This window comes from Thermomyces dupontii (assembly GCF_041956625.1).
Source record: "Thermomyces dupontii strain NRRL 2155 unplaced genomic scaffold VTN31scaffold_1, whole genome shotgun sequence".
Taxonomy (NCBI): domain Eukaryota; kingdom Fungi; phylum Ascomycota; class Eurotiomycetes; order Eurotiales; family Trichocomaceae; genus Thermomyces; species Thermomyces dupontii.
The window spans coordinates 180169-205871 of record NW_027192307.1 but is presented as its reverse complement, the minus strand read 5'-3'; the positions used below and the strand labels follow the sequence as shown (position 1 = coordinate 205871).

The following is a 25703-nucleotide window of genomic DNA, read 5'->3' as shown; positions in this document are numbered from 1 at the left end:
TGCCGGGAGGACGGGTCGGGAAAGGTAGCCGAACATGGCAGCGCACGGCGGACGGACCAAGACTGACAGGAGGACAGACAGGGGTCAATCAGAGAGATTTGGATCCTGGAGAACCAGCTCTACGACGAAGCCGCTCTGTAGAACGCCCCGGAGCCGGGCGGGAGGATTACCTCTGGCCGCTGATGCCATGGGAGGTGCAGTTTGCACTGTTTGATTTCTCTAGCCACATGAGGAAAGTCCAGTAGGTGGAGACGGAGAAACCATTTCTCCGAGAGGCTAGCGCCGATAAGGTTATCAATCGATCGATCGATGACAGGTGGCGTATTTAACGCGTAACATAACTGTATGGGAGGGTTACAGCTCTCTACCAGGAGAGTATCAGAGTGTCTCAGTTGGACGCTTATGAAAGTTACACTCGGATCTCGGTGGAAATTGACAGGTGAAATCGCTTCTTCATGGGAACAGTCTGTGTTGTCTCGGTTTTGCCTCTTCCTTGCCGGAAACGAAGAGGCTGGGCCGCTGTCCGCGGGGGGCGAACTAGAATCACGTGATCGCCAGGATCCTGCCGTTGAATTTTCGGCCAATCACCGTTCGACTTTCTGGCCAGTGGGGCAAGGTCCTTATGATGAGTCAGCAGGAAATGACGAATCCTTGTGCGAGTGCGGAGCAGACTCATTGCCAACCGACAGTGCAATCTTGGAGGCATACAGGACGGCCAGGACGAGGTATAGAGAAACCGTAATAATAATGGTACACAATGAAGTTCCTGGGCCGCTCCAACACGCGTCAGATGTTTTCTTAACGGGCACTGGTTCCTGGCAGAACTTCAGACAATGAAACAGGCACAGTAACAGAGATTGGAATCCTGGCCCTTGATTGGCGGCTGGAGCCGCCTCTCAGTGTAGGAGGTTGGGAATGGAGAACTCAAAAGGCTGGCATCAGGCTCACAGTGCTTCCAGTAGGGACACCGTTGGAGCCACAGAAATACAGTAAAACAGAGAGGCTGGGGCCGAACCGCTGGATATAAGGTTCGCCTTGCCCGCTCCTGGTGAGCGGTTCCCGAAGACTGACTCAAATCACACGACCTCCGGTCTTGCCACATCTTCTTCTGCACCTTGGATCGCCAGCGAGGTTGTCCAAGATGAAGTATCTCTTGACGACGGCAGTGGCCGCGGCGCTGGCCGCCGCGCAGACGTTCACGGATTGCAATCCTTTGGAAACAAGTCAGTTTTTCGACAGCCGGGACGAATCCATAGTAGAATGCTAACAAGAGTGCCACAGCATGCCCGCCAAACCCCGCCCTCGGAACATCCAAAGAATGGGACTTCACCCAAGGTGAACAGGACCAATGGTCAGCCGAAGGCGGGACGGTCACGTACAACCCGTCTATGGGCGCGGAGTTCACGGTCGCCAAGCAAGGCGATGGCCCGCTGCTGGCATCGGACTTCTACATCATGTTTGGGCACGTGGAGTGGGAGTTGCAGGCAGCGCCAGGCCAGGGCATTGTCAGCAGCGCGGTGCTGCAGTCAGACGACCTGGATGAGATTGACTGGGAGTTCCTGGGCGGCGAGCCGGACACAGTGCAGACGAACTACTTCAGCAAGGGCGACACCAGCACCTTCGACCGGGAGCAGACGTTCGCGGCACCGTCGAATAACAAGCAGTTCCACACGTACGCAATCGACTGGACGGCCGAGCGGATTGTGTGGCTGATCGACGGCACCCCGGTGCGCACCTTGAAGGCCGCCGAGGCAGGCTCGTACGGATACCCGCAGACACCGATGATGGTCCGGGTCGGTGTCTGGGCAGGAGGGGACCCGAACAATGCACAGGGCACGATTGGTAAGTACCACAATTTCGAGCTATGGTATGGCAAGTCATGCTAAGATTCCGTAGATTGGGCTGGAGGCCTCACCAACTACGACGAAGGGCCGTTCACCATGTACTGCAAGACCATCAAGGTCACGGACTACTCCACGGGCAAGGAGTACAAGTACACCGACAAGAGCGGGAAATGGGAGTCGATCGAGGCCGTCGGCGGCACTGTTGGCGGGAATCAAAAGGCCGCGGAGTCGGTGTCGACGGACGCGTCGGTGCCGACGATCACCTCGGGCAGCTCGGCGCCGTTCCCGTTCACTGGCACGCATCGCGATCCCGAAACGTGGACGAAGCCTGACGTGTGGCCGTGGGTGCCGTCCGCCTCGGCGTCTCTGACGGACCATATCTCGGGCCAATGGTCGACCGACGCCGGCAGCACGGCGACACCCCCCGCTGCGTCTGTAAGTGAGCACCCCCCACGGCGATCTGGCTTTGCACAAGGCAATTGACTAATTCGTGACCAGTCTACGTCGTCGCCTTCAGCGCCTGCTTCATGCTCTTCGGCGGACTCGCCCTGCCCCTCCGGCGATAAGTCGAGCGCGTCCAGTGGTGTGAAACTGACGACGCTGACCACGGTGACTGCGCCTGCCGGATCGTCAGAGACCGGGTCAGGAACGTCTGCAGGGTTCGCTCCGACCGACACTGGCTCTAGTGGGTCTGGCTCTGGATCTGGATCTGCAGCTGGATCGTCGGATTCGGGATCCGCTGGCAGCGATGGTGACTCGGGATCTTCGCCTGCACCTCCCGAGAACTTCTCGGATGACAGCAACCGATTGACGATGTCGATGACGGTTGTCCTCGGAATTTTTGCTTGGGCTGCACTGCTGATGGCGTAATGTACGACTATGACTTATGACATTTCCTTTACTACGCATGCTGTGTCCGGTTCGGGTTTGTACATACGAGTTTGGTTTGCATTGTATATTGTTAGCTGGCTAATAGTTCGAATGCAATGATAATGAAACCCAGCATTCCATTACCAAATGAAGTTTTCTCAACCTCTTAGTCAATCGGGTTGCGACCTAGGATGATTGCAGGCTCATCGATGTTATCATGCTCGAACCTGGGTACGTCAATGGGCCGATCATTCCAGATAAACTTCGAAGACCTCACTCACCCCAACACCGCGACGCCCGCCGTCTCCATGAGTAACCGCATCCCATTCTTCAGCGGCTGGCGCGCCCACCGAAACGCCATCGACGCTAGGATATGACCATGCGCAACGCACACAAAGTTCTTTGCCCTGGGCAACGTCTTTCCACCGGGGATCGGGCCGCCGACATCGATGTCATCGATGATTTCTCGGATGAGCGAGTCGATGCGGTCCGAGACCTGCTGGGGAGACCTATTACCAACCAAACACATCAACACCGTCATTCACCAGAAATCGGAGAGAGGGACGTACTCTCCCCCCTCACACCCATCCAGCCAAATATTCCACGTCGGCCCGCCATTTTCCTGTTTCCGCTGCCGACGAAGCTCATGCACCTCCTCTATCGTCTTGCCCTCGTATTCGCCGTAGTTCCATTCTTTGAGCTTGTCAGTGTACACTATTGGGTGCACCTGCTTGGTTTGCTGGCTTGGAGTGCCAGAGGTCTTCTGCAGTTCGTGCTCTTCGACCACCGGATAACCCTCGGAGCTGAAGTTAAGGATTTCGCATGTTTGGCGAGCGCGTTGGTAGGGGGAGCAGTAACTAGCCCAAGCATCAGCTTGTTCAATATGGTCACTGTCGGAAGGACTTGAGGGTTTTTACATTCGCCGGATATCAGCTGGATCGATCAACTTCCCCCTGCCAACAAACTTCTTCTTCGTCTCAAGGACCTGCTTCTCACCCTCAAAACTCAGCGGGACGTCCGTTACGGATGTGTGTAGGCCCTTGGCGGACCATTCCGTGGCTCCATGGCGGATGAGGAAAACGCGCGAGGTGACTCTCTGCTCGAGCTCCATTTTCTCCTGTAAAATCGCCTGACCTGAATAGATGGAGGATGGTGTTGTTCCCGCGAGGACGATTATGAGTTCTTTGAGAATATATTCTCAGCCGGATGATGTTTCCATGTCATCATATTCGTGAACCTAATCCGATTGATGGGTAGTAAAGTCCGAGCTTGCTGGCTCATGATTACATTCAGCACGGATGGGATTGCTGCTCAGATGCAAGTCAATCAACAGGGAAATTGATCCATTCTTTCGTCTCTTTTGATTCTTGATAGAATACATAAAATATCATACCGTCGCAGGGTTTTTTTTTTTTTTTGCCCATCAATGTTGACTCCGGAGTATATCTCCGCGCCTAGCCCTAATTACCTAAAAGGGTAGGCCTATTGCGCCTGAGATTGAGTTCTCGCGAACTGTACTCCGTACATTGCTCTTAAAGAAAACACAGACTGCCGCGCCTCGGTCCAAGAGTGCAGTTCATTCATACAGCGTTATCGAGCTTCTTCTTGAGCCTGCCCACTCGCAGACCCCACCACGGCTTGTTGATCGGGCTCGGCCCAGTATACAAGAACGTATCATAGAGCCACCCGCCAAACGTGCAGCCAAAGAAGGGCGCAACAATCGGAACCTGCAAGCAAAACAACGATCAGCAAACGCATACTCTCAGAAACATGGGAATCCAACGCACCCAGAAGTAATAATTCCCTGCCTTGAAAACCTCAGGCCCATACCCCAGCATATACGATACCAACCTCGGCCCAAAATCACGCGCCAGATTCATCGCGAAGCCCGTCTCCCAGCCAAGGCTGGCGCCGATGGCAAACACGACGAAGAAAAGCCCCAGCGGCGTGAGCGGGCCGGCGCCGATGTTCCCTTCATCCTGCAGCGCGTAGATCATAAACATGAGTATCGCGCTGCAGATGAACTCGGAGAAGAACTGGCCCGTCGTGGTCAGGAAGGGCGCCGGGTAGGTGCAGAAGATGCCCGCCGTCGCGGTGTCCGAGTAACCAGGAACGGTGCGGATGTGACGCCCACCTTCGTACACATCGATCGCAGACTTGTAGTTGCCGTAGACGATGGCCGCGGCGACCATGGCACCGAGGATCTGAGCGATGGCGTACACGGGGAACTTGCGCCAGGGATGGCCTCGGAAGATGCAGTTGGTGAAGGTCACCGCCGGGTTGATGTGACCGCCGGAGATGCCGCCAGCGTAGACTCCTAGCATCACGGCGGTGCTGAAGTGGGATGGGTATCAGATTTGATCCTTCAAGAATGGTTTGTATTCTCTATATACAGATCAATTGCGCTTACCCCCAAATCCAGCAAATCGATAGATAGTTGCCCTTTTCGCCGTTGCTCAGGATAACCTGCGCCACTACGCCGTCTCCGAACAACACCAGGACCATCGTGCCGAGGAACTCGGAGAACGGCTCGCGCAGCGAATGCCGGATGCGCGGCCAGAGCAGGTTTGGTTCGGTGCGTTCAGCATGCGTATAAGTTGGCGGGCTTGTCGGTGATTGATCTTCTCTCTTCGAAGAAGGGCGAACGCAATGGACTTCATCGTCCGTTGCGTGTTTTCCGGTCATGATTATTTCTTATTTTCTTTCCTTACCGTCTTCGAGATGCCACACACAACACAGATGCCGCCTGTTTCATATGCCGGTCCAGTACGTACTATTTAATCATTGCCGATTCAGCTCGGCATCCAGAAGCCGGAGCACCATCCTTCGAGACCAAAGAGCCTCGAATATCCACGAATCCTGTCATGAATCTCATGATGGCTCCGTCCTGTCAGGTTCTTTCTTTTTTCCTTTCCTGTCCCGTCTGTCCATTGACTGACTCGGCAATAGCTGTGCGGAGAATGTATGTACAACGCAACGTAACAATCCCCTTGGCGCCCTACCAAACCCTGTACACTTTCACATGGGTCCCTCGCAGAAAACATCGAATCAGGCGCATGCAAGGATTGGAAGGCATGCCTGCCATGATGATGAGATCGTCCGGGATTACCGAATGATTCTTTGAATCAGCAGCAGATCGCCGAATTCCGCCTTTTCTGGACCTAGTGCGCCCCCCAGTGGCTGACTCCCCAGCCTATCGGCGTTAGTCCATGCATGGAAAACATTTGACACTTAGGCGGGCTGCAAGTCTGGACTTTGTTGGTTGTCCGGGGGGCGAGTTCTGTCTTTTTTTCCCCTTTCTCTTTTTTTCGGAATGCACCGAGTGATCGGAACATGCTTTGTCGGGGACTTGAATGGGAAAGCCAATGGCAATAGTAACTTTGTTTGTCTCGTATTCGGGTTGCCGGGCTTCGGCTTTTCTTCTGAGACGTCTTGCATGGAGAGATAATAGGGCCATCCGGGGTGCGCATTGTCGATCACAGCCAAGCCTACTCTTCCTGCCGCCCTGCGTGGCGCGTGCATGGCGCCGGGGCGGACTTCGATGTAACTGTTGTACAGTGATGGCTGTGTCAGATAGAGGACGTACCAACAAAGTCTCCGGAATAGCGTGCCCCGTGCAGTCAACGATACCGACCGGCCGAGGCATCACTTCAGCTCGTCCTTTGAAGTAAGCTTTTCTCCCGATTCCGACATTACCGAGGAAAAGCTACGAGTAGTACTCCGTAGTACATACATACTATTGATCCTGCGCAAAGCTGGTGCGATTTTTCAAGTTTGTCGATCATTCAAATTTAGGTTTGAAATCGATTTTCGAAAGATTCTCGAAAATCATGTGCTTCGAAAGCTGGCCAATCGGGACGCTTGGCCGGTCTTACGCGTAAGTTAGCAACGCAAATTGCTCTCCCAGCGGGGTTAATAATGGATTAGCCAATTACAGCATACGAGTAGTATTGTCTGCTCCGCACTTTCATATTGCAAATTTGTACTCTAGTCTAGGAAGTTGAACTTCCCGCCAAAGTTACGGAAACTAGTTCCGCACCCTATGCGAAAATCGATCAGAGTTAAGCGCGATCTCTGTCAACTACGCAATATTCGAAGAATCCATCAATGACAAAGAAGTCATGGCCCGAATTTGCGGCTCGATGAGAGATATGATTGGTCGGCAGCCTCCGCAAATCGGATCCAAATCTCATCGACCCCGGATGGAGAACGAGGGGGAACTTTGTAACCGGGATCCAATTAGACCGAGCAACATTTATTTGTAAGTACAAGGATCCATGGAGGCGGCTTAAAGGACGCTGCAACCCCCGCGTCCAGGCTGAGCTATGGATATAGGCATGGGGTACTCTGTAGTATCCTTTAAGATAGTAGACCAGCCCGGACGCCGTACGCGTACAATGCTAGAAATCTAAAATCGTCCTTCACAGGCAGCCATGACGGGACAAGAGGTGTTTATCGGTTCAATTGACCAAGGGACCACCAGCTCGCGGTTCCTCATCTTCAACAAGGACGGCGAGGTGGTGGCCTCCCACCAAGTTGAGTTTACTCAGATATATCCGAATCCGGGGTAAGTTTAATTCACACATGCGGAGCGGCCCGGAATTCTGTTCAGTGAAAGTTAACGAGAAAAAAAAAAAACAACCAGATGGCACGAGCATGACCCCCTGGAGCTCGTCTCGTCAGTCGAGGCATGCATTGAGGCCGCCGTGGAAAAGTTCGAAGCGCAGGGCCATTCCCGCCCGAGCATCAAGGCTGTGGGCATCACGAACCAGCGCGAGACGACGGTCCTTTGGGACGTCGAGACCGGTGAGCCGCTGTACAACGCCATCGTCTGGACCGACACCCGGTCACAGTCGATTGTGTCGGAGCTCAAGGCGCGCCCGGGCGCTGGGGAGCTGCAGCAGCTCTGCGGATTGCCGCTGTCGACGTATCCGTCGTGCACCAAGGTGCTGTGGATGCTGCAGCATGTCGATCGCGTGCGGCAGGCATACGATCAAGGGCGACTGGCCTTTGGCACCGTCGATAGCTGGCTCGTGTACAAGCTCAACGGCGGGCCGAAGGCGAACGTGCATGTGTCGGACGCGACGAACGCGTCGCGCACCATGTTCATGAATCTCGAGCAGCTGCGGTACGACGACCGCCTGCTGGAGTTCTTCGGGCTGAAAGGGAAGCTGCATCTGCCGCGCATCGTGCGGTCGGCGGATACTGAGGCGTTTGGCTCATTGGTGTCTGGCCCGCTCAAGGGCGTCCCCATCGCCGGCGTTCTGGGCGACCAGTCTTCGGCGCTGGTCGGTCAAAAGGCATTCACGCCGGGTCTGGCCAAGAACACCTACGGCACGGGCTGCTTCCTGCTGTACAATGTCGGCGAGAAGCCAGTCATCTCGAAGCACGGCCTCCTGGCCACGGTTGCGTACCATTTCGACGGAAAGCCCGTGTATTCGCTCGAGGGCAGCATCGCCGTCGGCGGTTCTGGTATCAAGTTTTTGCAGAAGAACCTGTCGTTATTTGAGGAAGCGTCCCAAGTCAACGAGCTCGCGGCGTCAGTCGAGGATAACGGTGGCTGCGTCTTCGTCACCGCTTTTAGCGGCCTGTTTGCCCCGTATTGGATCGACGATGCTCAGGGCACGATCTGTGCGTTTTACCATGTCATGCTCCTTGCAGTACTAGTTACTAATTCGCCAGCAGACGGTATCACACAGCACACAAAAAAGGGCCACATCGCCCGCGCCACGTTGGAGGCAACCTGCTACCAGACCAAGGCTATTCTGGACACGATGGAAAAGGACAGCGGCCACGCACTGTCCGAGCTCGCCGTGGACGGCGGCATGAGTAACTCCGATCTGGCCATGCAGGTACGCCCCTCTTTTTCTCTTTGCTTCGTGGTTAGCCACTCACACTTTGCAGATCCAGGCGGACCTCATCTCCATCCCCGTCTACCGGCCCAAGATGCGAGAGACCACTGCTTTGGGCGCCGCGATTGCCGCTGGTCTGGCCATCGGGCTCTGGCGCAACTTCACCGAGCTGCGAGACATCAACCGCGCCGGCGGCACGGTGTTTGAACCGAGCATCCCATCGGAGAAGGCAGCGAGGATGTTCGCCACCTGGGAGAAGGCGGTGCGGATGTCCCGAGGCTGGGTTGACTCAGACAAGGGACAAGCCAATGTCGCCGCCACGAACGTCAGCACAACGGCCGGGTTGTCGGCCGCAAGTGACCTCGACGATGCGGATGAGGAGGATTTGCTGCTGGAGCTCCGTAAGATTGAGATCCAGCAGAAGCTGAAGCGGTTGAGGAAAGGGAAGGGTACAGCTTGAGTACCAGTATTCATGACGTGATGATTCTTGTCGGCCCTTATATGTGATGACCATCTCGAGTTGACATGCATGTAAATTACCGATTTCTTTACACAGTACGTACATACATCTTCTCGTACATGCAATCGTCAATGTATGTCAAATTCAAGGAGTAAAGTTCTCGCCCTCCCGCAGAAACACACAATTCAACTCCGCCCCGGGACTAAGAGTGATCTCAAGCCGCAGCGGCGGGTCCCGAATGGTCTTCTCGCCCGTGATCGGCATCGCAACGATCCTTTCGTACGTCTGCAGAATTCGGACCAGGGTATATCCCATCTCCAGCAGGGCGAACTGCTGCCCAATACAGATGCGGGGCCCGCCGTTGAACGGCAGGTAATGCCAGGGTTTTGGCTGCCACCCGCCTATCCAGCGATCCGGAATCCACTTCTCCGGGTCGTACCCACTGCCGCCGTACAGATCTGGCCGGCGGTGCAGGAGCATTGTCGAATACGAGACGCGAGTGTCGGCCGGCACGCCGATCGGGGACGTCCCATCGGGTCCGCCGCCACGCGGTAAAGTCGTGGGACGCAGGCAGTAGCGCACGTTGAAGGGGACGGCTGGATACATGCGTAGCGTCTCGTTGAGGACCGCGTTGAGGAAACGCATCTCTTTAAGGTCCTCGTATGTCGGCGGCGGGGCGTCCGCGCCGACGCCCAGGCGTGCGGTGATCTCTGCACGCAGCCGCGCCACGACGTCCGGGTTGCGCGCGAGTTCAAAGGTGCAGAAGGAAAGCGTCGCGGCCGTTGTGTCCCGGCCGGCGAGCAACACCGCGACGATCTGGTCCCGAATGACCTGCGGGTCGCGCGTGTACCGCGCGAGTGCGTGCAGGAACGTGTCCTGTTTCGCGAGCCGCTTGTCGAGCTCCTCCGGGCTCATTGTCAGTGCAGTCTGAATGTATGGCTGGATAAAGTCCTCCATGACCTCGAGCTCCTGGCGGAACTTGCGCCGGGGGAGGAATCTTCCCAGAAAGCTTCTCGCCGTGAGTATTCTTTGCGAGCAAGTTAGAAGTCGGTCGGGGGGGGGGGGCCTTACCCAAGCCGAAAGTACTCGGACTGCTTAATCTGCACGTATTCAAACGCCTGCGCAAACCTCGTCTTGGGATTGTCCAAGCTATCCGTGCCTTTGCCGAGCAGATACTCGGTCGAGGTGTCCAGCGTGAAACGGAAGAAGAGATCGCTCACTTCGACCACTTTTCCTTTCTTGCTGCTGCCCGAAAACAGTCGAAGCAACTTCTGCACATTTGGCTCAAACATCTGCGTGTCGACAATGCGATCACGCACAAACATGGGCCGCAGCAGCTGTCGCGCAGATGACCACTTCTCGCCATCGGTCGCGAAGATACTGTCGCCCAGCAAGCCCTTCCATTCTCTGTGGAACGACTCGCCCTTGCCAAAGTCCTGAAACTGGCCCGTCAGCACGGCCTTGATGTTCTCCGGGTCGATCGTGATGATGACCCGCTTCGGCACCAGGCTGGTGATTTCCACCGTGCGCGGCGTCCACGTCAGACCGTTGGCTTGCTGTGCTGAGGCCAGCGTGCGACGGGCATGTTCTACGAACCGCAACGATTTGCGGGCGCGCATTGATTTGAATACGAAATCGATGCCTGCGCGTTTTGTCAGTGACGTTCCGCTCTGATTCAACTTATTGCCCGCTTACCATAAGGAAGATACGTGGGTACCACTGGCGCTCGCTCGCCCAGCTGACGGATTCTCTTGAGGAGAGTGAATCGCTGCCACCAGTATAGGGCGAAGAGGATGAGAAACAGGGCTGCTGCCGCCTTCCCCGGCGTCAGCCTTGCAAGGAAGGCCTCGAGCATTGCGTAAAATAGCACTAACTGTCAATACTGTCAACACGCGTCTTCGATTACGATGCTCCGTTAGACTTTGACATTTCCGTCCCGGTCTCGCAGGCGTGAAGACAAATATCAAGGTAGCTGCTATCCTTTTACCCGACCACTTCTGTTTCTATCACCGATCCGTACGACGAAAGCAATGGTGACATGGGGGTTTTGGACTTTCGTTCAGCCGTTCAGGGCAGTTGTTTGAAAATTCCCCGCAGGATCCATCCTTCAAGATTCAAAGTCCAATCGACGGGCCACTTGAAATCAAGATTTAGGAGTTAGGGTTGAATCGGCCGGACCCTGGACGCTCGACTTAACCAAATGAGGGTTCGTGCTTTGCCAACGCCCAACGCCACAACTTCACAAGTCTTGCAAGCCGAGAGTTTTGGTCTGAGTGACAGGTCACGGAGACACAGACAATTGATCGAATTCGACGAGTAACTAACTGTAGCCTCCTCCGTATCACTGGCATTCTCACGTTATCCAGTCGCGATGCACTGTTTAGGAACACAGTCCGATAGCAGTCCATGCCTGGATTCCCTGCATGTAGGCTTGTAGCACTTGCATTGTTGTTCTTTGTAGGTCCAACCTTGGACAAGCCATAAATTGCAGTCGACTGTCCTAGCGTCCTCTTGAGAAAAGAAATGCAAGCAAGGCTTAGGCAGCCCCTCACGGGATTGCCCTGAACTGCACAATCCATTGCAACATGTTCGCGCGAAAGCTCGAGTAACGACGCCAAACCATGCATTTGCAGGCGCATTGCGAGTGTACGTAACTTGTCCAACCATCGAGGTATTCATGCCGGATCTCTTTCTTTCTTTCCAATCGATTACGATGGCCACAAACATACTGTTGCATCTCTCGTGTTCCGACTTCCGAGAGATCGTCGATTCTCCCCAGTTGGGAACTTGGGACCCTTCGTTGGACTTGGCAAGTTGTGGCCTCAGGAATCAATCAAATGCACGTGGCTGGGTGCTTATTATGTAATCACTGCGCCACATTTACTCAGATACATACTTAGTCACGTGTCTGTGGCTTATGACGCCAATATGGCTGGCGCTGGGCCTGCAGCCGGAAAATACTCCATCTCTCTGTCACGACGTTTCGCCATCAGAGAAACGATTCCGAATCGATCGCGGCGGATCGGATTTGCCCTCAGGCATTCTTCGTCACAACCACGCCGCCGAACCCTCGCGCCCGCTCGTAGCGTGTCGATATACGAAGCCCCTTCCCAGTGCCGCCGCGCTTGTCAACATCATGCCGGCAACAGTGGCTCTCGGCACCCCGCTCGCCGAGGCGCTGAGCAACGTGGTGCAGCCCAAGCTGGTGGAGATGGGATGGAGCTCAGACGGCGGCGACGACTCGGCGCTGACCGAATATGTGATTCTCATGCTGGTCAATGGGAAAACGCAGGAGCAGATTGCGGAGGAGCTGTCCAACGATTTGCTGAACCTCGAGAAGGGTGATACGCAGGCCCACGACTTTGCACGATGGCTGTTCGAGCAAGTTGAGACGCTCAACAGACAGATCAACGGACAGCAGGCGGCGTCCGGCGAGTCGCAAGCCCCACAGCCGATTCCTTCGACCGGTGGCCAGGAACAGGGCGCGCCCGGTCACGATGCTGCTCAGGGAGATTCACAGATGAGCGATGCTCCGTCGCAGCCTGAGGCTATGTATGCATCTCGCACGATACCCACAGTTGACACAGCGACTGACGATTTCTGCAGACCAACAGGACCCCGCGCCATGCGCCAGGGACAGAGCGGCCGAGGCCGATTACTCAATCAGATCAACAAGAACCTCGACCGGAGCGGCGATGCGCCGTTGCATCGGATCCGTAACCAAGGAGGCATGGGCCGGGTACAAACCCATAACCGCGACTTCAAGGGTGGCCGGCTCGGAAATCAGAAAATGGGGTACGGCCGGCACATGGGACGGATGGGCCCCGGCAATATGCAGGGCGCGGCTGCTGGCAATTTCATGCAAATGAGCCCGCAGGACCAGATGCAGTTCATGGCGCTGCTTGAGGAACAAGCGCGCCTGATGGCACAGTTTATGCCAGGGCTCGTGTCGCCAGCAGTCAACCCGAACTTCCAGCAGCGCGGACCAAACCAGAACCAAGGGCAAGGTCGGTCGTTGTTTGAGCGAGTTGAGCGACAACCCGGTCGCCCTGCCGCCAGTTTCGCGGCCCGAGCCGCTCAGAACGGTATCACGGTCAAGGACCCCAACGCTCCGGCGGATCACGATGGCGACATGGATACGTCGGCCGATCAACCAGCACAAGAGGGCGAGCAAGCGAATGGGAATACCGACACGGTGTGCCGGTTCAACTTGCGGTGTACGAAAAAGGAATGCCCGTACGCACACCAGTCGCCGGCTGCGCCTGAGGGCGTTCTTGTGGATGTTACCGATAAATGCCCCTTCGGAGCGGCGTGCAAGAACCGAAAATGCACGGGCAGCCATCCGTCTCCGGCCGTTAAGGCGGCCCACCAGGCAGAGGAGGTGTGCCGTTTCTTCCCGAACTGCACCAACCCCAATTGCCCCTTCAAGCATCCCAACATGCCTCTGTGCCGCAACGGGGCCGACTGCAACGTGCCGGGTTGCAAGTTCACACATCTCACAACCATGTGCAAGTACAAACCGTGCCTCAACCGCAACTGCCCGTACAAGCATGTCGAGGGCCAGAAGGGCACATATGCGGACAAGGTGTGGGTGGCCGACAACAAGGACAAGCCGCATGTCAGCGAGCGCAAATTCGTGGATGACAGCGTCGAAGAGGAGCTGATCAAGCCGGAAGCACCGACGGCAAGTTTGGACCGGGGATTAGACACACAGGAGGTGTCTACGTGAGAGCCTAGACGCGTGGGATTTCTGCATATTGGACCATGGATTTTTCATTCCTCACAGCATGACGGACATGCGGTCTTGATATACTATTTGATGGCTTTGGGTTTGGCGTTGCTGGTCATGTATACAAGGGATGTGGCATTTGATATGATTTTTGTATTCGAGCTTGCTGTATCTGTTCTAAAAGAATACCAGAATCACCAATGTCACCATAAATCAATTGTACGAGTCTCACCCTCGAATCGCTGAGGTTTCTGAGTTGTTGGTAGAAAACCCGCCTTTCTCCGCCGCACGACCATCACCCCATCAATACCACTAGACGCCCCTCCCCAAACCAACACCTTCGGCGATGCAGCGATTATGTCTTGCTAGCCATGCAATCCGCACGACGACGCGACGCCAATGGCCGCTCCTGACCGCCGCGAGACCGCATAACCTCCCCTCCTCCTACTTCCCTCCGCCGAGCCGCTCGTACCACGCGGCGGTGGTTGGCGGCGGCATTACCGGCCTCACCACGGCGTACCGACTGCTGCGGGCGGACGCGGCTTGCGACAAGATCACCGTCTACGAGAAATCGCCGAGACTCGGTGGGTGGCTGCAGTCCGAGACGGTCGAGGTTGACGACGGCCATGTCGTGTTTGAGTATGGTCCGCGCACGTTGCGGACGATGGGCTCCAGTGCGCTGCCTACATTGGACTTGGTTCGTTGTTCTGATTTTGAGATGTTTCTTCACTTCAATGGCAAATTTTGCTGACTGATTGGCCGCAGCTCCTCGACCTCGGCCTCCGAGACCAGCTCCTCTTCACGAGCAGCACCTCCAATGCCGCGCTGAACCGCTACATCTACTACCCGGATCGCCTCGTGCAGCTGCCGCGGCTCCAGCTGCAGAAGAGTGATAGTAATGATGGTGAGGACCAGGGGGAGCAGGTCCGGCAGACCCTCGCGACGGTGCTGTCGCTCTTCAGGGAGCCGGTGTTCCGTGGGCTGATCTGGGGGATCATGACGGAGACGTTCAAGGCGCCCCCGGCGCGGGCCGCGGCCGATGAGAGTGTGGCGGCGTTTATCAGTCGGCGGATTGGGGAGAAAGTCACGGACAATCTCATCTCTGCTGTGCTTCATGGGATCTACGCGGGCGATATCGACAAGCTGAGCGCGCAGACGCTTCTCGGATCGTATCGGGATTTGGAGCGGAATGATGCGCGCGTCCTCGGCTCGCTGGCGATGATGGATCGGGATGGGAAAAGATACTACTGGGTAGATGGGCATATGGCGTTGGAGACGGTGTTGGAGGACCGGCCGGAGGGACATGCCGAGTCACTTGGGGATATGTTGCTGGGTAATGCTGTGTTGACGCTAGAGAATGGGCTGGAGGATATCATTGTTGCTCTAGAAGAGAAGCTGCGCGCCAGCGGCAAGGTTGAGATTCTGACCATTGCGCCTGTCAATGCTATCCGAAGGTTGGACGAGGGTTCAGATATCATGGTGAGCTTTTTCTACTCTGTTTGGTGCCGTCTGTCCCGTCAATGCTGACAAAACGTGCAGATTACCTATGGAAACGACAACAAGTCCAACATCCACCAGCGCGTCATCGCAACCGCGCCGGCGCCAAGCCTCGCCGCGGCGATCGAAGCTGGGTCCCGCGACTCCAAGCGACAAGTGCCGCGGACGCGGAACCTGCTGAGGCAGCACGACTACGCCGTGTCGGTGATGGTGGTCAACCTGTACTATGATGACCCCAAGGTTATCCCGCACCGGGGTTTTGGGTACCTGATCCCGCGCAGCGTGCCGTTGGCTCAAAACCCGGAACGCGCGCTGGGCGTCATCTTCAGCAGTGACGTCAGCTCCGGACAGGACACAGCGTCCGGAAGCAAGCTGACGGTCATGCTGGGTGGGCACTGGTGGGATCGCTGGAGCCGCGAGGACCTCCCCGACGAAAAAACGGGCATCGAGATGGCCCGGTCGGTGCTGCGCCGCCACCTCAACGTCACCGCAACCCCGACCGTCGCGCGCGCCCGCCTGCAGTACCGCGCCATCCCGCAGTATACCGTCGGCCATCTGCAGCGCATGGCGGATCTGTCCGACGCCGTGCGCGAGGAGTTTGACCACCGTCTGACGCTCGCGGGCAACTGGTACAATGTCAACGGCGTCGGCGTCGGAGATTCCATCGCGCAGGCTTATTTGGCTGCGACGTACGGCGTTGGGGCACGGCGTGTCGGGAAACTGCCTGGGCCTTTAGGTGAGGTCGTTGATACGCGGTCGTGGGATCTTGAGGGGGGGAGTTGCAACCGCGCCGGTGAGGTATGCAATTGCGCCAGTCACTCCGAGAGAGAGAGGGTAAATACATGCATACGCTGGATGTGTTTTTGTTCTTCTACTGTGACGTCCAATTTGGACAGTGTATGAATAGGCCTATCGGTTTGAGCAGAAAAAAGATACCTATGCATTGGATAGACCAATTGTAGTTGTTCTGTTCTAGGTCCATCTCGCAAGGCACCGAGGTACCGCTGGCACAACTTGTGCCTATGTCTGCAGCGATACATAATAGTGCATAGTCTGACCACCCCTGACCGGCGCTGGGCCATTCTGCCCTGTCTTCGCTTCATGTGTCGTGGACGTGTACATGTCTCGACCACCTGGACACACAAGAAACCGCGCAGATGCGCTTAGTAGGACGCCGAGGTAGCAATAAAGTCGCTTGCCAGATCCAGCACTTGTGCGGAGCTGGAAATTCCCATCCCAGTTCTCAGTTCTCTCATGGCGTCGCATCCTTCTTCTTCTCTTCCTTCTTCTCGCCCTCCGCATCGAACCCCAATGCCTCCAAATCTCGCGTGAGCTCCTCGATGCGCACCACTTTGGCCAGTTGCTCCGGCAGCAGCGATGCACCCTGGTCTCGCTTGTCGCGCAGCTCCCGTGCCTGACGGAGCTTCTTGCGAAGGTTCCGGGCTTTCTTTTCTCGTTCCGTGTCCGGGTCCGTGGGCTTCGTCTCGGCTTGGGTCTTAGTATCTACATTGCGGTCGCCGGCGACCGCGTCGGATGGTTTCGTTGGCGCGTCTGAATCCTTCTGTTGCTGCTGTTGCTTATTTTTTTTTTTCTTCCCTCCTTCTGTAGCCGTAACGTCGGTTTTAGCTGGCGCCTGATCGTGATTCGTTTTCCCAGGAGTCTTCCCCCTCTGACTCTCTTGTCGTTTCTCATTCTTGCTGTTATTTCGTGACGTTTCGCTCTTCACCTCCTCGGCTCCCGGTACCTGTTGTCGATTCCTCAACGCCGCGGCTTTAGGGTGTCGATACCGCTCAATGTCTTCCGGTGGCCGGTACCCTGGGCGGATGCGGATCTCCTTCCGCATCGACCCGTCGGCGCGCATAGAAGCGGGGACATGCCCGCGTCCAGTTGCGGCATCGAACACAATGCCTGATACGCTGACCGTTTGCTGTTGGGACGACATATCGACTCAATATAGGTTCTTCGATGCGATTATCCACAGTATTGAAGTGGGTTTGGCGGGAACTTCACGCGGTTCTGTCGATCTGCACCGGACCGCCAGTGCACAATGCAGATTGTCAAGAATCAGGGACTAACCCAGAGCCGCGAACACTGGCCTCGATGGGCTGGCAGTCCCATAGTTTGTTTGATTTTTTCTCTGGACTGATGTTGAGACTGAGAATGCTCTCCAGGCTAAACGACGATGACTCAGCAGTCAGCACGATGTGCTGATCGATGATTGGTTGATGATCTAAGCCAATCAGCGTCCGGCAGATTCCGGCTTGGCGGACGTTGTCACGGTTTTGATGCTCTCCGACTCTTCGTCTCCGCGAAATCACAACGTTGAGTGCCTTGTTCTCCGTCTCTGGCTCCGTCCGCCTCCTCGCTGCCTGCTGCTCGCTTCAAAATGGCTGGGGTAGGTTGCGCATTTTTGCAATTGGTTCCCGTGGGACAGTGCAGTTGCTAACTCACCTCTCCAGATCGCAAACACCATCTACCAGCAAGTCCCCCCATACGGGCTCGGATTCACGGACATTGAGGCCTTGCTAATGCGCGGTCAGGACATTCTTCCGGCGGAACGCCACCTTCGTGGCCACCGTCTTCGCCAGTGCCTTTGCTTTTGAGATGTACGTTTCGAGTATCGCTACGTGATCGGGATCTCCCGCTTGCAGTGACAACGACCAGCCATCTTGCTCATATCAAATTCATGCTTACTGACGGGTCACCGAACAGTGCCTTCGATGTCACCACGAACAAGATTTGGGACAGCCTCAATCGCGGCGTACGTACCCTACCCTTCGTTTAACCGACCCAATCCGGCTGTACTAATCGCTTGACCTGCAGCGGCAATGGAAGGATATCCGCCACAAGTACATCCAGAAGCCCGAGGAGGAGGACGAGGAATAGATTCGAAGCTGAACGTCAGCTACATAGGGTAGAGTTGTGGGGGTGTTGATGAAGGATGGGGGATGCCCCGTGTACCTATTATCTGTGCTCTACGAAGACGGAATCAGGCCCAATAGAACGTGTATCAGTTCCTCTCTGATTCAGACTACTTATTCTCTTGTTTTTTAGTGGGTAGAATGCGGCTTCAAAGGCAGGGAGGCCATCGGTGGCGGCCACTTCGCAGCGCAATCGGAGCGGAAGCTTGTGATATCAACTTCTCTCAGCTTCATCTACGATCCATCAGTTGTTCTCTTTTTCTTCCACACAGCCGGCTCTGATAATCCAATCTGAACTCTTCCATTGTAGATTTATCTCCGTTGGTCGCCGAGTGAGTACTCATTCTGGTCCCCGCCTTTCTTTCTGTGACCGCCTTCGCTGGATCTCTCTGCTCTCCGCACTCGGTGTGATAGTATGGCCTCAGAATTTCCATCAGATTTTCTGTCTGGGAAAATTTTTACTAACGGTTGGGACAGCATATTCGAGCCATCTCCCTCTGTAATTTCTCGCCGTCCAAACTCGTCCTGACTCGTGCCCGCTCACCCCGCCACAGCTCGATCGGTCGCATGGGCTCCCCACGGATATTCATCGCACCCCCCATCGGCAATGCTCACTGAGTGTGAGAGGCTGCTCGGCCAAGGCCTGCAGGCCTTGCCCGCCAAATACAACTACCGCTATGGACCAGCCGCCCAGGAGGAGCTGCTACGACTGCTCTTCCTATCGCTAGCCGGCAATGACCCAGAGCGCCTACGACTACTGTTCCCATCCGGTCCTCCAGAGAAAGGCCCTTGGAAGCTTGCGGAGGCTCAGGGCGCAGAGGAAGGTGCAGAGTATACCGAGGCCGCCCGGGGCAAGCGATGCGGTCACATCTTCCGCCCCGGCGAAGGCACCTACCGTTGCATGACATGTGCGACCGACGAAACCTGTGTGCTCTGTAGCCGCTGCTTCGATGCGTCCGACCACACCGGCCATCAGTACCAGATCTCGCTCTCCTCAGGCAACTGCGGCTGCTGCGATTGCGGCGACGAGGAGGCATGGCGTATCCCGCTCTGCTGTGCTATCCATACCGACAATGAACAGCTCAAGGGCAAAAAGCGCGAAGCGCAGTTGCCCGATGAGTGGGTGGCGGACATCCGTGCAACCATTGCGCGGGCCATGGACTACTTCTGCGACGTCATCTCGTGCTCTCCCGAGCAGCTCCGCCTGCCCAAAACCGAGGAAGGGATCCGCCATGACGAGGTCGCCTCCCGTCTGCAGCCCGGGTTCTACGGCGACGGCGACGAGCCCGACGATGATCCGGAGTTTGCGCTGTGCCTGTGGAACGACGAGAAGCACACCATCACTGATGTTGCCCACCAGGTCACCCGCGCCTGCCGCGAACGGGACAGCTTCGGCCAGGCGAAGGCCCATGAGACAAACGATATCGGACGCAGCGTCGTCAAGTACTCGAAGGACCTGCCGCGTCTGCTCCAGGTCTCCAAAATCATCGAGCAGATCAAGGTCACCATGACCATCCGCTCATCCCGAGACACGTTTCGAGAAGACATGTGCGGCACCATCATCGAGTGGCTCGCCGATATCGCCGGCTGCAGTTTTGGTGATGATCATCAAATCCTCCGCCATGTCATTTGCGAAGAGTTCTTGCGGCCGTGGCGCATCGGGAGCAAAGCGTACAATGCCGACATCGGACTCAAGGGCATCGATGACCATGAGCGGCACGATGCCACACCACTGCGTGCCATTACCCTGACCGTTTCTGCGCAGGGGCAGGTCATCATGAACTCGGATGATGACGAAGAAGATGACGACCCGGATGCCGTTGCCAATGGTCAGGGCCAGGATGATGAAGAGGACGACGTTGAGGAATACAACGATGCGTCTCAGAATGCCCGCGAGGCTGAGGATGCCGAGTTTGAGCCCATGGAGGTGGATCTGGAGCGACTCGGCGGCGGAGAGGGTGATGGTAATAATGAGATGGAGATAGACAACCGCCCTGCCGCCGGGGCAGAGACGAGAACCACTGGTTCCGTCTCGCCGCCGCCTCCTAATGGTGGTGATACCGCCGGGAGACAAGAGACACCTGGCGAGTCGGCACCGTATCCGTGGGAATCGCATATCAAGATCCCACGAACGCCGACAGTCTCCGTCAAGCCAACTCCTGCTAAAACCCCGAGTCATTGGCTTGTGCGGCCTTCGCCCCCGATTCAAGGTGATATCCCACCCTACGAGGATCTGTCCCAGCGCACCCGTCTTGACTGGATGATTCTGTTTGACCTGCGGCTGTGGAAGAAGACCCGCAAGGATCTCCGAGACCTCTACATCAGCACGGTCGTCAACGTCCCGCAGTTCAAGCGCATCATGGGCCTGCGGCTATCGGCGCTGTATACGGCGCTGGCCCAGCTCTATCTGATCGCCGACAGGGAACCAGACCACTCAATCGTCAACCTGTCCTTCCAGCTCCTGACCACGCCATCCATCACGGAGGAGATCCTCGACCGTGGAAACTTCCTGACTAAGGTGATGGCGATCCTCTACACCTTCCTGACCACTCGCCAGGTTGGCGAGCCGTGGGAGGTTAACCCGACAGCCACGCTGGCCTTTGACGCTGGGTCGGTGACGAACCGACGACTCTACCATTTCTTCTTTGACCTGCGCCACCTGCTGCAGTCCAAGTACGTTCGGGACAGCATCCGAACTGAGGAGCAATACCTGCTGCAGTTCCTGGATTTGGTGAAACTGCCGCAGGGGATCTGCCCTAACGTGCGTGCCGTCGGAGAGCATGTCGAGTACGAAACCGACGCCTGGATCAGCGCGTCGATCCTCATGCGGGAGATCAACCGACTGTGCCGCCAGTTCTGTGAGTCGTTCCGGCATCCCGAGGTGGACTCGGGCGCCAATCTCATGCGCGCCATCAACGCTGCCACCATCGCTGCCGTTGTGCACTCCACCGGCCTTGAGAGGAAGCGCTTCGACCAGGCTGAGATCAGGGATTACGTTTCGATGAAATACCTGCCACCGTTCACTTTTGAGATCTCGCCGGACGGCCAGCCCGTGCGCCGGCGGGTCGTGAACTTCGTCGTAGACAAGGGATCGATGAGCTTCCATCATCCTCTGCAGTACACTTTGTCCTGGCTCATCGAGTGTGGCCGCGGCATGGACCGCGAGCTGATGCGTAGTCTTCTGTTGAGAGCGGCGCGGATCGCCAACGAAAAGTACGTACACGACCGTCACCTCAGCGACGAAGATCTGCTGTTGGTCATGTTTGATTACCCGCTGCGAGTCTGCGCCTGGCTGGCACAGATGAAGGCCGGCATGTGGGTGCGCAACGGTCTGAGTCTGCGCCATCAAATGTCCCAGTATAGGGGCGTGTCGTCCCGCGACTTTGCTTTCTACCGCGATATCTTTATGCTTCAGACCGCGCTGGTGACGTGCGACCCAAGTCGGGTGCTCGCGTCCATTGCCGACCGCTTCGGAGTGATTTCCTGGGCAAATAACAACTACCAGCCGCCTCCGGGCTACGACCACGAGCAGATTATCGATGTCGCGGAGGAGTTTGTGCACCTGCTCATCATCCTCGTCGCCGATCGTACATCACTCACGGCCATTGACGATGATCTCGATCTTATCCGTGAGACCACCCGCCGCGAGATCGCACATGTCCTGTGCTTCAGGCCTCTGTCCTTTTCGGATTTGTCGAACCGTCTCAGCGACAGGCTGCTCGAGACCGACGTTTTCCAGGACGTCTTGGAGGAGGTCGCGACGTTCCGCCCACCAGAAGGCCTCAACGACACGGGCACCTTCGAGCTCAAGCCCGAGTATATTGACCTCGTTGATCCGTATAGCGCACACTACAGCAAGAACCAGCGCGATGAGGCAGAGAGCATCTATCGGAGCTGGCTGGCCAGGAAGACGGGCAAGAAGGAGTCCGACATTGTCTTCGAACCCAAGCTGCGGCCTATCACCAATGGCATGTTCACAGCCTTGTCCGAGTTCATGACGACACCGGTCTTCACCCAGATCGTTCATCATTGTCTCGACTACGTGACGAGCCCGAAAGGAGAACCGCCGTCGATCACCGCGACGCGCGTCGAGTCTTTCCTTCAGATCGTCCTCCATCTCATTGTGCTTGCCGTCCTCGAGGACCGCACGAGCGAAGGCGATGCTGAGGATCGATCGCGGGTCTCGTTTGTCCACCATGCGCTGACCAAGTCGAAATCGACTCAGGTCGGGGAAGACCTGACGATCGTGGGCCTCTTGCAGAAAGTGTCCGTCATAAGCGAGTTTGAGTCCTGTGGCCCCAAGATCAAGCACATCCTCCGACTCATGTGGCGGCAACGACCCCAGGCTTCTGCGGCCGCGACGCAGAACCTCAAGTTCCCCTACGAACGCCTCGATGCCGAGTCCCCTGAGACAGCGACGACAGGCGAGTCCGAGCGAGATCTCAAGAAGAAGCAGGCGCTGGACCGGCAGGCCCGTGTCATGGCACAGTTCCAGCAGCAACAACAAAACTTCCTCAATGCCCAGGGCGGCTTCGACTGGGGTGAGGAGGACTTTAGCGATGAGGAGCTGGAGGCGCCGGCGGAGACCGAGAGCAAGATCTGGAAGTATCCCAGCGGGACTTGTATCTTGTGTCAAGAGGAGACGAACGACTCGCGACTCTACGGCACGTTTGCGCTGGTGCAGGACAGCGGCATCCTGCGCCAGACCGACGTGACTGACCGGGACTGGATTCGTGAAGTCCTCAAAACACCGTCCAGCCTGGATCGGTCGTGCGACCATCTGCGGCCGTTTGGCGTTGCCGGTGAAAATCGGATGACCGTTCGCAAGCTCGATTCGACGGGCGGCGAGGTTCTCACGCAGAAGATTGGTTTGAGCAAAGGGTTCCCATCCAAGAGCACAGTTCGGGGTCCCGTGACGACAGGTTGCGGCCATATTATGCATTACACCTGTTTCGAGGCTTACTACGCAGCCACACATAGGCGCCAGGCCCAGCAGGTGGCACGGAACCACCCAGAGCAGCTAAGTCTCAAAGAGTTCGTCTGCCCCCTGTGCAAGGCGCTGGGTAACGCGTTTCTCCCGATTATCTGGAAGGGCAAGGAGGAGTCGTTCCCAGGCGTGCTGGAGATCGGGGAGCCATTTGATGAGTTCGTTGGCAGCTACGGTGGCGCGTGGGATGCTGTTCCGAACTGGTCAATGTTTGATCATAAGGAAGGAGGCAAGGCCGCCGACGAAGTAGATGACTTGTATCGGAGCATCTTCCTGGACTACCTCAGGAAGTCCCTCGTCACGCCCCTGTCCACGAGGATCGAGCAACTGACCGTTTCTGTGCCGCCTTCACCCCCGCAGTCCCTTGGCCCTTCTACCCGGATCCCTCTGCCGGGCTTCTTCCCATCCGCCGAAGACATCGCGGCGAACAGCCCGGTGCAAGCGCCACCGCCGGCGGAGACGCCCGTGTCCGAACTCATGCAGATCTACCGCAGATTGAAGGCAACGCTTCTGGCGAACCGGGTTCAGACCCAGTTCTCGACAGCGAGCGAAGAGCTTGATCGCGTAGATTCATTGATTCGGAGCTTTGGATTCAGCATTTCAGCCCTCGAAATTTCCCAACGAGGGGTTGAGTCGGAGCCCGGGGCCACATTGCTTGATAAGATCCCTCAGCTCGCCTTGACTCATCTCCGCGTGCTAGCAGAATCGGCGCTCTCCTATGCGGCCGTCGGTGCGATTTGCGCCCGGAATAACCGGGTGGTACGAAATTTCCAGGAGATGCACCGAGACAAGATCACCCAGCTCTTCGCCGGTCACCCGGTGGTGACGTCCTCGTCGTCGCTCATGGACCGCATCTACTCCATTGAACCGCTGCTCCAGATGGATACATTCGTGTTTCTTGCCGAGTGCTCGATCGCGTTGCCGCTTTTCATCAACATTGAGATCGGACACTTGGTCCGGCTGTGTTACGTTGCTGAAATCGTCAAGGTCGTCGCCACGCTGCCGCAGTGGCGGGACACGCTACAGGAGGAACTGGACCAGCACGGCAATGACGAGGCTTGCGATGCGGAAACCGATGCTAGGTATTCCGTTACGCGACGTTTCGTCGACTTGGTGCTGGCGGAAGTCAAGGCCAACTCGCCCAGTGGCACCCTTGCGGGATTGACCGAGTTGATGGAGAAGATGGATACCCCGCCGACGGCAGCCCAGGTGATGGCACTGCGGCGGATGATTGAAAAGTACGCGCTGACGTTCCTGCGAAAGACGGTCATCTTGCTTCATGTGCAGCACGGCGTTGACTTCCCGACGTCGGGGTTGGGCGAGGAGCACACATCTGAGCTGGACCGGCTGACACGGGTCCTGCGACTGCCGACGCTCGACGAGGTCTTTGCGTCGTTCTCACCTCCCGCTGAGGACCCGGAGAAGGACAGCGGCTGGAACAAGATCATCCACGGCTGGATCTGGCATTGGAACGTGACGCGGAACGACCGACGGTTGTGGCCGAGCCTGCCGCACCCGGCCATATTCGAGCTTGTCGGGCTGCCGGAGCACTACGACATGCTGATTGACGAGGCCAGCCGCCGACGGTGTCCTGTCACGAAGAAGGAGCTCACCGATCCGAGCATCTGTCTGTTCTGCGGCGACATCTTTTGCTCGCAGGCGGTCTGCTGTATGGGTCGGGGGAAACTGGGTGGCTGCAACCAGCACATGCTAAAGTACGCATCTTTCTCTCTCTTCGCCTTACTTTCAACAGCAGTACTAACGAGTATACAGGTGTGGTAAAAACATAGGCCTTTTCATCAACATCCGCAAATGCACCGTGCTGTACCTGCACAACCACAACGGCTCGTGGCAGTTCGCGCCGTACCTCGACCGCCATGGCGAGGTCGACCCGGGGCTGCGCCGAAACCGCCAGCTCGTGCTGAATCAGAAGCGCTACGATAAACTGCTGCGCGACGTGTGGCTGACGCATAGTATTCCGGCGACGATCAGTCGGAAGCTGGAGGCGGATATCAATAATGGCGGATGGGAGACCATTTGATACATGTGTGCATCGTACGGGAAGATATGTTTATTGAAAAAGTTTGGGTTGTTCTGTCTTGTCATACCTACGGTCATGGGCTTGTTATGTGCGCGATGTGGTAATGGTTTGTTGTATGTGTGTGGTATTCTGGATTGTGCTGGTAGTCTCTTGATCATCCTTGATTGAACACGACTCTTCTATGCTTTCTGATGGTTATTTGATGAATCGCGCATGTTCTTTAGGTATCTTTCTCTTGTCATGTATTCCCTGTCGTCCCTTTGTCTATTGTGTTTGCTTTTGCCTAGTCTGTGTACTTCATAAATAGGCTGTCACTCCCTAGGTACCCCGTGTTGTACAGGAGAGACAAGAATCAAGCATTACCTGAAGCCAGCTCCTCAGCACTACTTGTTTCATTACTTCAGATACTTGCTGGATGTATCATAACCTGCCAAAATTCAACTCGTTCATTCCTCGCAGTTCGTAGGAACACTTGAGGCTGTGTCAATGCTCGTCGTGAAGA

At 56.4% G+C, this 25703-nt stretch overlaps 10 protein-coding genes across 10 annotated transcripts; 7 read left to right on the top strand and 3 right to left on the bottom strand.

Annotated features, from left to right (window-relative positions):
* Positions 1–402: 402 nt before the first annotated feature.
* VTN31DRAFT_84 (uncharacterized protein) lies at positions 403–1027 on the top strand (the record flags this gene model as incomplete). The annotated part of the gene is made up of 2 exons (XM_069408388.1): positions 403–811; positions 855–1027. The coding sequence occupies 2 exons, from the start codon at positions 403–405 to the stop codon at positions 1025–1027; spliced, it is 582 nt and encodes a 193-aa protein (XP_069262940.1).
* A 114-nt stretch (positions 1028–1141) lies between these two features.
* VTN31DRAFT_83 (uncharacterized protein) lies at positions 1142–2714 on the top strand (the record flags this gene model as incomplete). The annotated part of the gene is made up of 4 exons (XM_069408377.1): positions 1142–1223; positions 1282–1842; positions 1897–2279; positions 2343–2714. The coding sequence occupies 4 exons, from the start codon at positions 1142–1144 to the stop codon at positions 2712–2714; spliced, it is 1398 nt and encodes a 465-aa protein (XP_069262939.1).
* Positions 2715–4294: 1580 nt separating this feature from the next.
* VTN31DRAFT_82 (uncharacterized protein) lies at positions 4295–5219 on the bottom strand (the record flags this gene model as incomplete). The annotated part of the gene is made up of 3 exons (XM_069408366.1): positions 4295–4441; positions 4502–5048; positions 5125–5219. The coding sequence occupies 3 exons, from the start codon at positions 5217–5219 to the stop codon at positions 4295–4297; spliced, it is 789 nt and encodes a 262-aa protein (XP_069262938.1).
* A 1928-nt stretch (positions 5220–7147) lies between these two features.
* Positions 7148–9026, top strand: VTN31DRAFT_81 (uncharacterized protein; the record flags this gene model as incomplete). The annotated part of the gene is made up of 4 exons (XM_069408355.1): positions 7148–7281; positions 7360–8345; positions 8400–8566; positions 8619–9026. The coding sequence occupies 4 exons, from the start codon at positions 7148–7150 to the stop codon at positions 9024–9026; spliced, it is 1695 nt and encodes a 564-aa protein (XP_069262937.1).
* Positions 9027–9170: 144 nt separating this feature from the next.
* VTN31DRAFT_80 (uncharacterized protein) lies at positions 9171–10881 on the bottom strand (the record flags this gene model as incomplete). Its single annotated transcript, XM_069408344.1, has 3 exons — positions 9171–10035; positions 10098–10668; positions 10722–10881. The coding sequence occupies 3 exons, from the start codon at positions 10879–10881 to the stop codon at positions 9171–9173; spliced, it is 1596 nt and encodes a 531-aa protein (XP_069262936.1).
* Positions 10882–11943: 1062 nt separating this feature from the next.
* Positions 11944–13755, top strand: VTN31DRAFT_79 (uncharacterized protein; the record flags this gene model as incomplete). The annotated part of the gene is made up of 2 exons (XM_069408332.1): positions 11944–12578; positions 12633–13755. The coding sequence occupies 2 exons, from the start codon at positions 11944–11946 to the stop codon at positions 13753–13755; spliced, it is 1758 nt and encodes a 585-aa protein (XP_069262935.1).
* A 1704-nt stretch (positions 13756–15459) lies between these two features.
* Positions 15460–16155, top strand: VTN31DRAFT_78 (uncharacterized protein; the record flags this gene model as incomplete). Its single annotated transcript, XM_069408321.1, has 1 exon — positions 15460–16155. The coding sequence occupies one exon, from the start codon at positions 15460–15462 to the stop codon at positions 16153–16155; it is 696 nt and encodes a 231-aa protein (XP_069262934.1).
* A 349-nt stretch (positions 16156–16504) lies between these two features.
* Positions 16505–17194, bottom strand: VTN31DRAFT_77 (uncharacterized protein; the record flags this gene model as incomplete). Its single annotated transcript, XM_069408310.1, has 1 exon — positions 16505–17194. The coding sequence occupies one exon, from the start codon at positions 17192–17194 to the stop codon at positions 16505–16507; it is 690 nt and encodes a 229-aa protein (XP_069262933.1).
* Positions 17195–17638: 444 nt separating this feature from the next.
* VTN31DRAFT_76 (uncharacterized protein) lies at positions 17639–18138 on the top strand (the record flags this gene model as incomplete). The annotated part of the gene is made up of 5 exons (XM_069408299.1): positions 17639–17647; positions 17712–17731; positions 17793–17858; positions 17965–18013; positions 18076–18138. 5 exons carry the CDS (start codon positions 17639–17641, stop codon positions 18136–18138), a joined length of 207 nt encoding a protein of 68 aa, XP_069262932.1.
* Positions 18139–18780: 642 nt separating this feature from the next.
* VTN31DRAFT_75 (uncharacterized protein) lies at positions 18781–25201 on the top strand (the record flags this gene model as incomplete). The annotated part of the gene is made up of 2 exons (XM_069408227.1): positions 18781–24875; positions 24934–25201. 2 exons carry the CDS (start codon positions 18781–18783, stop codon positions 25199–25201), a joined length of 6363 nt encoding a protein of 2120 aa, XP_069262931.1.
* Between the last annotated feature and the right edge of the window lie 502 nt (positions 25202–25703).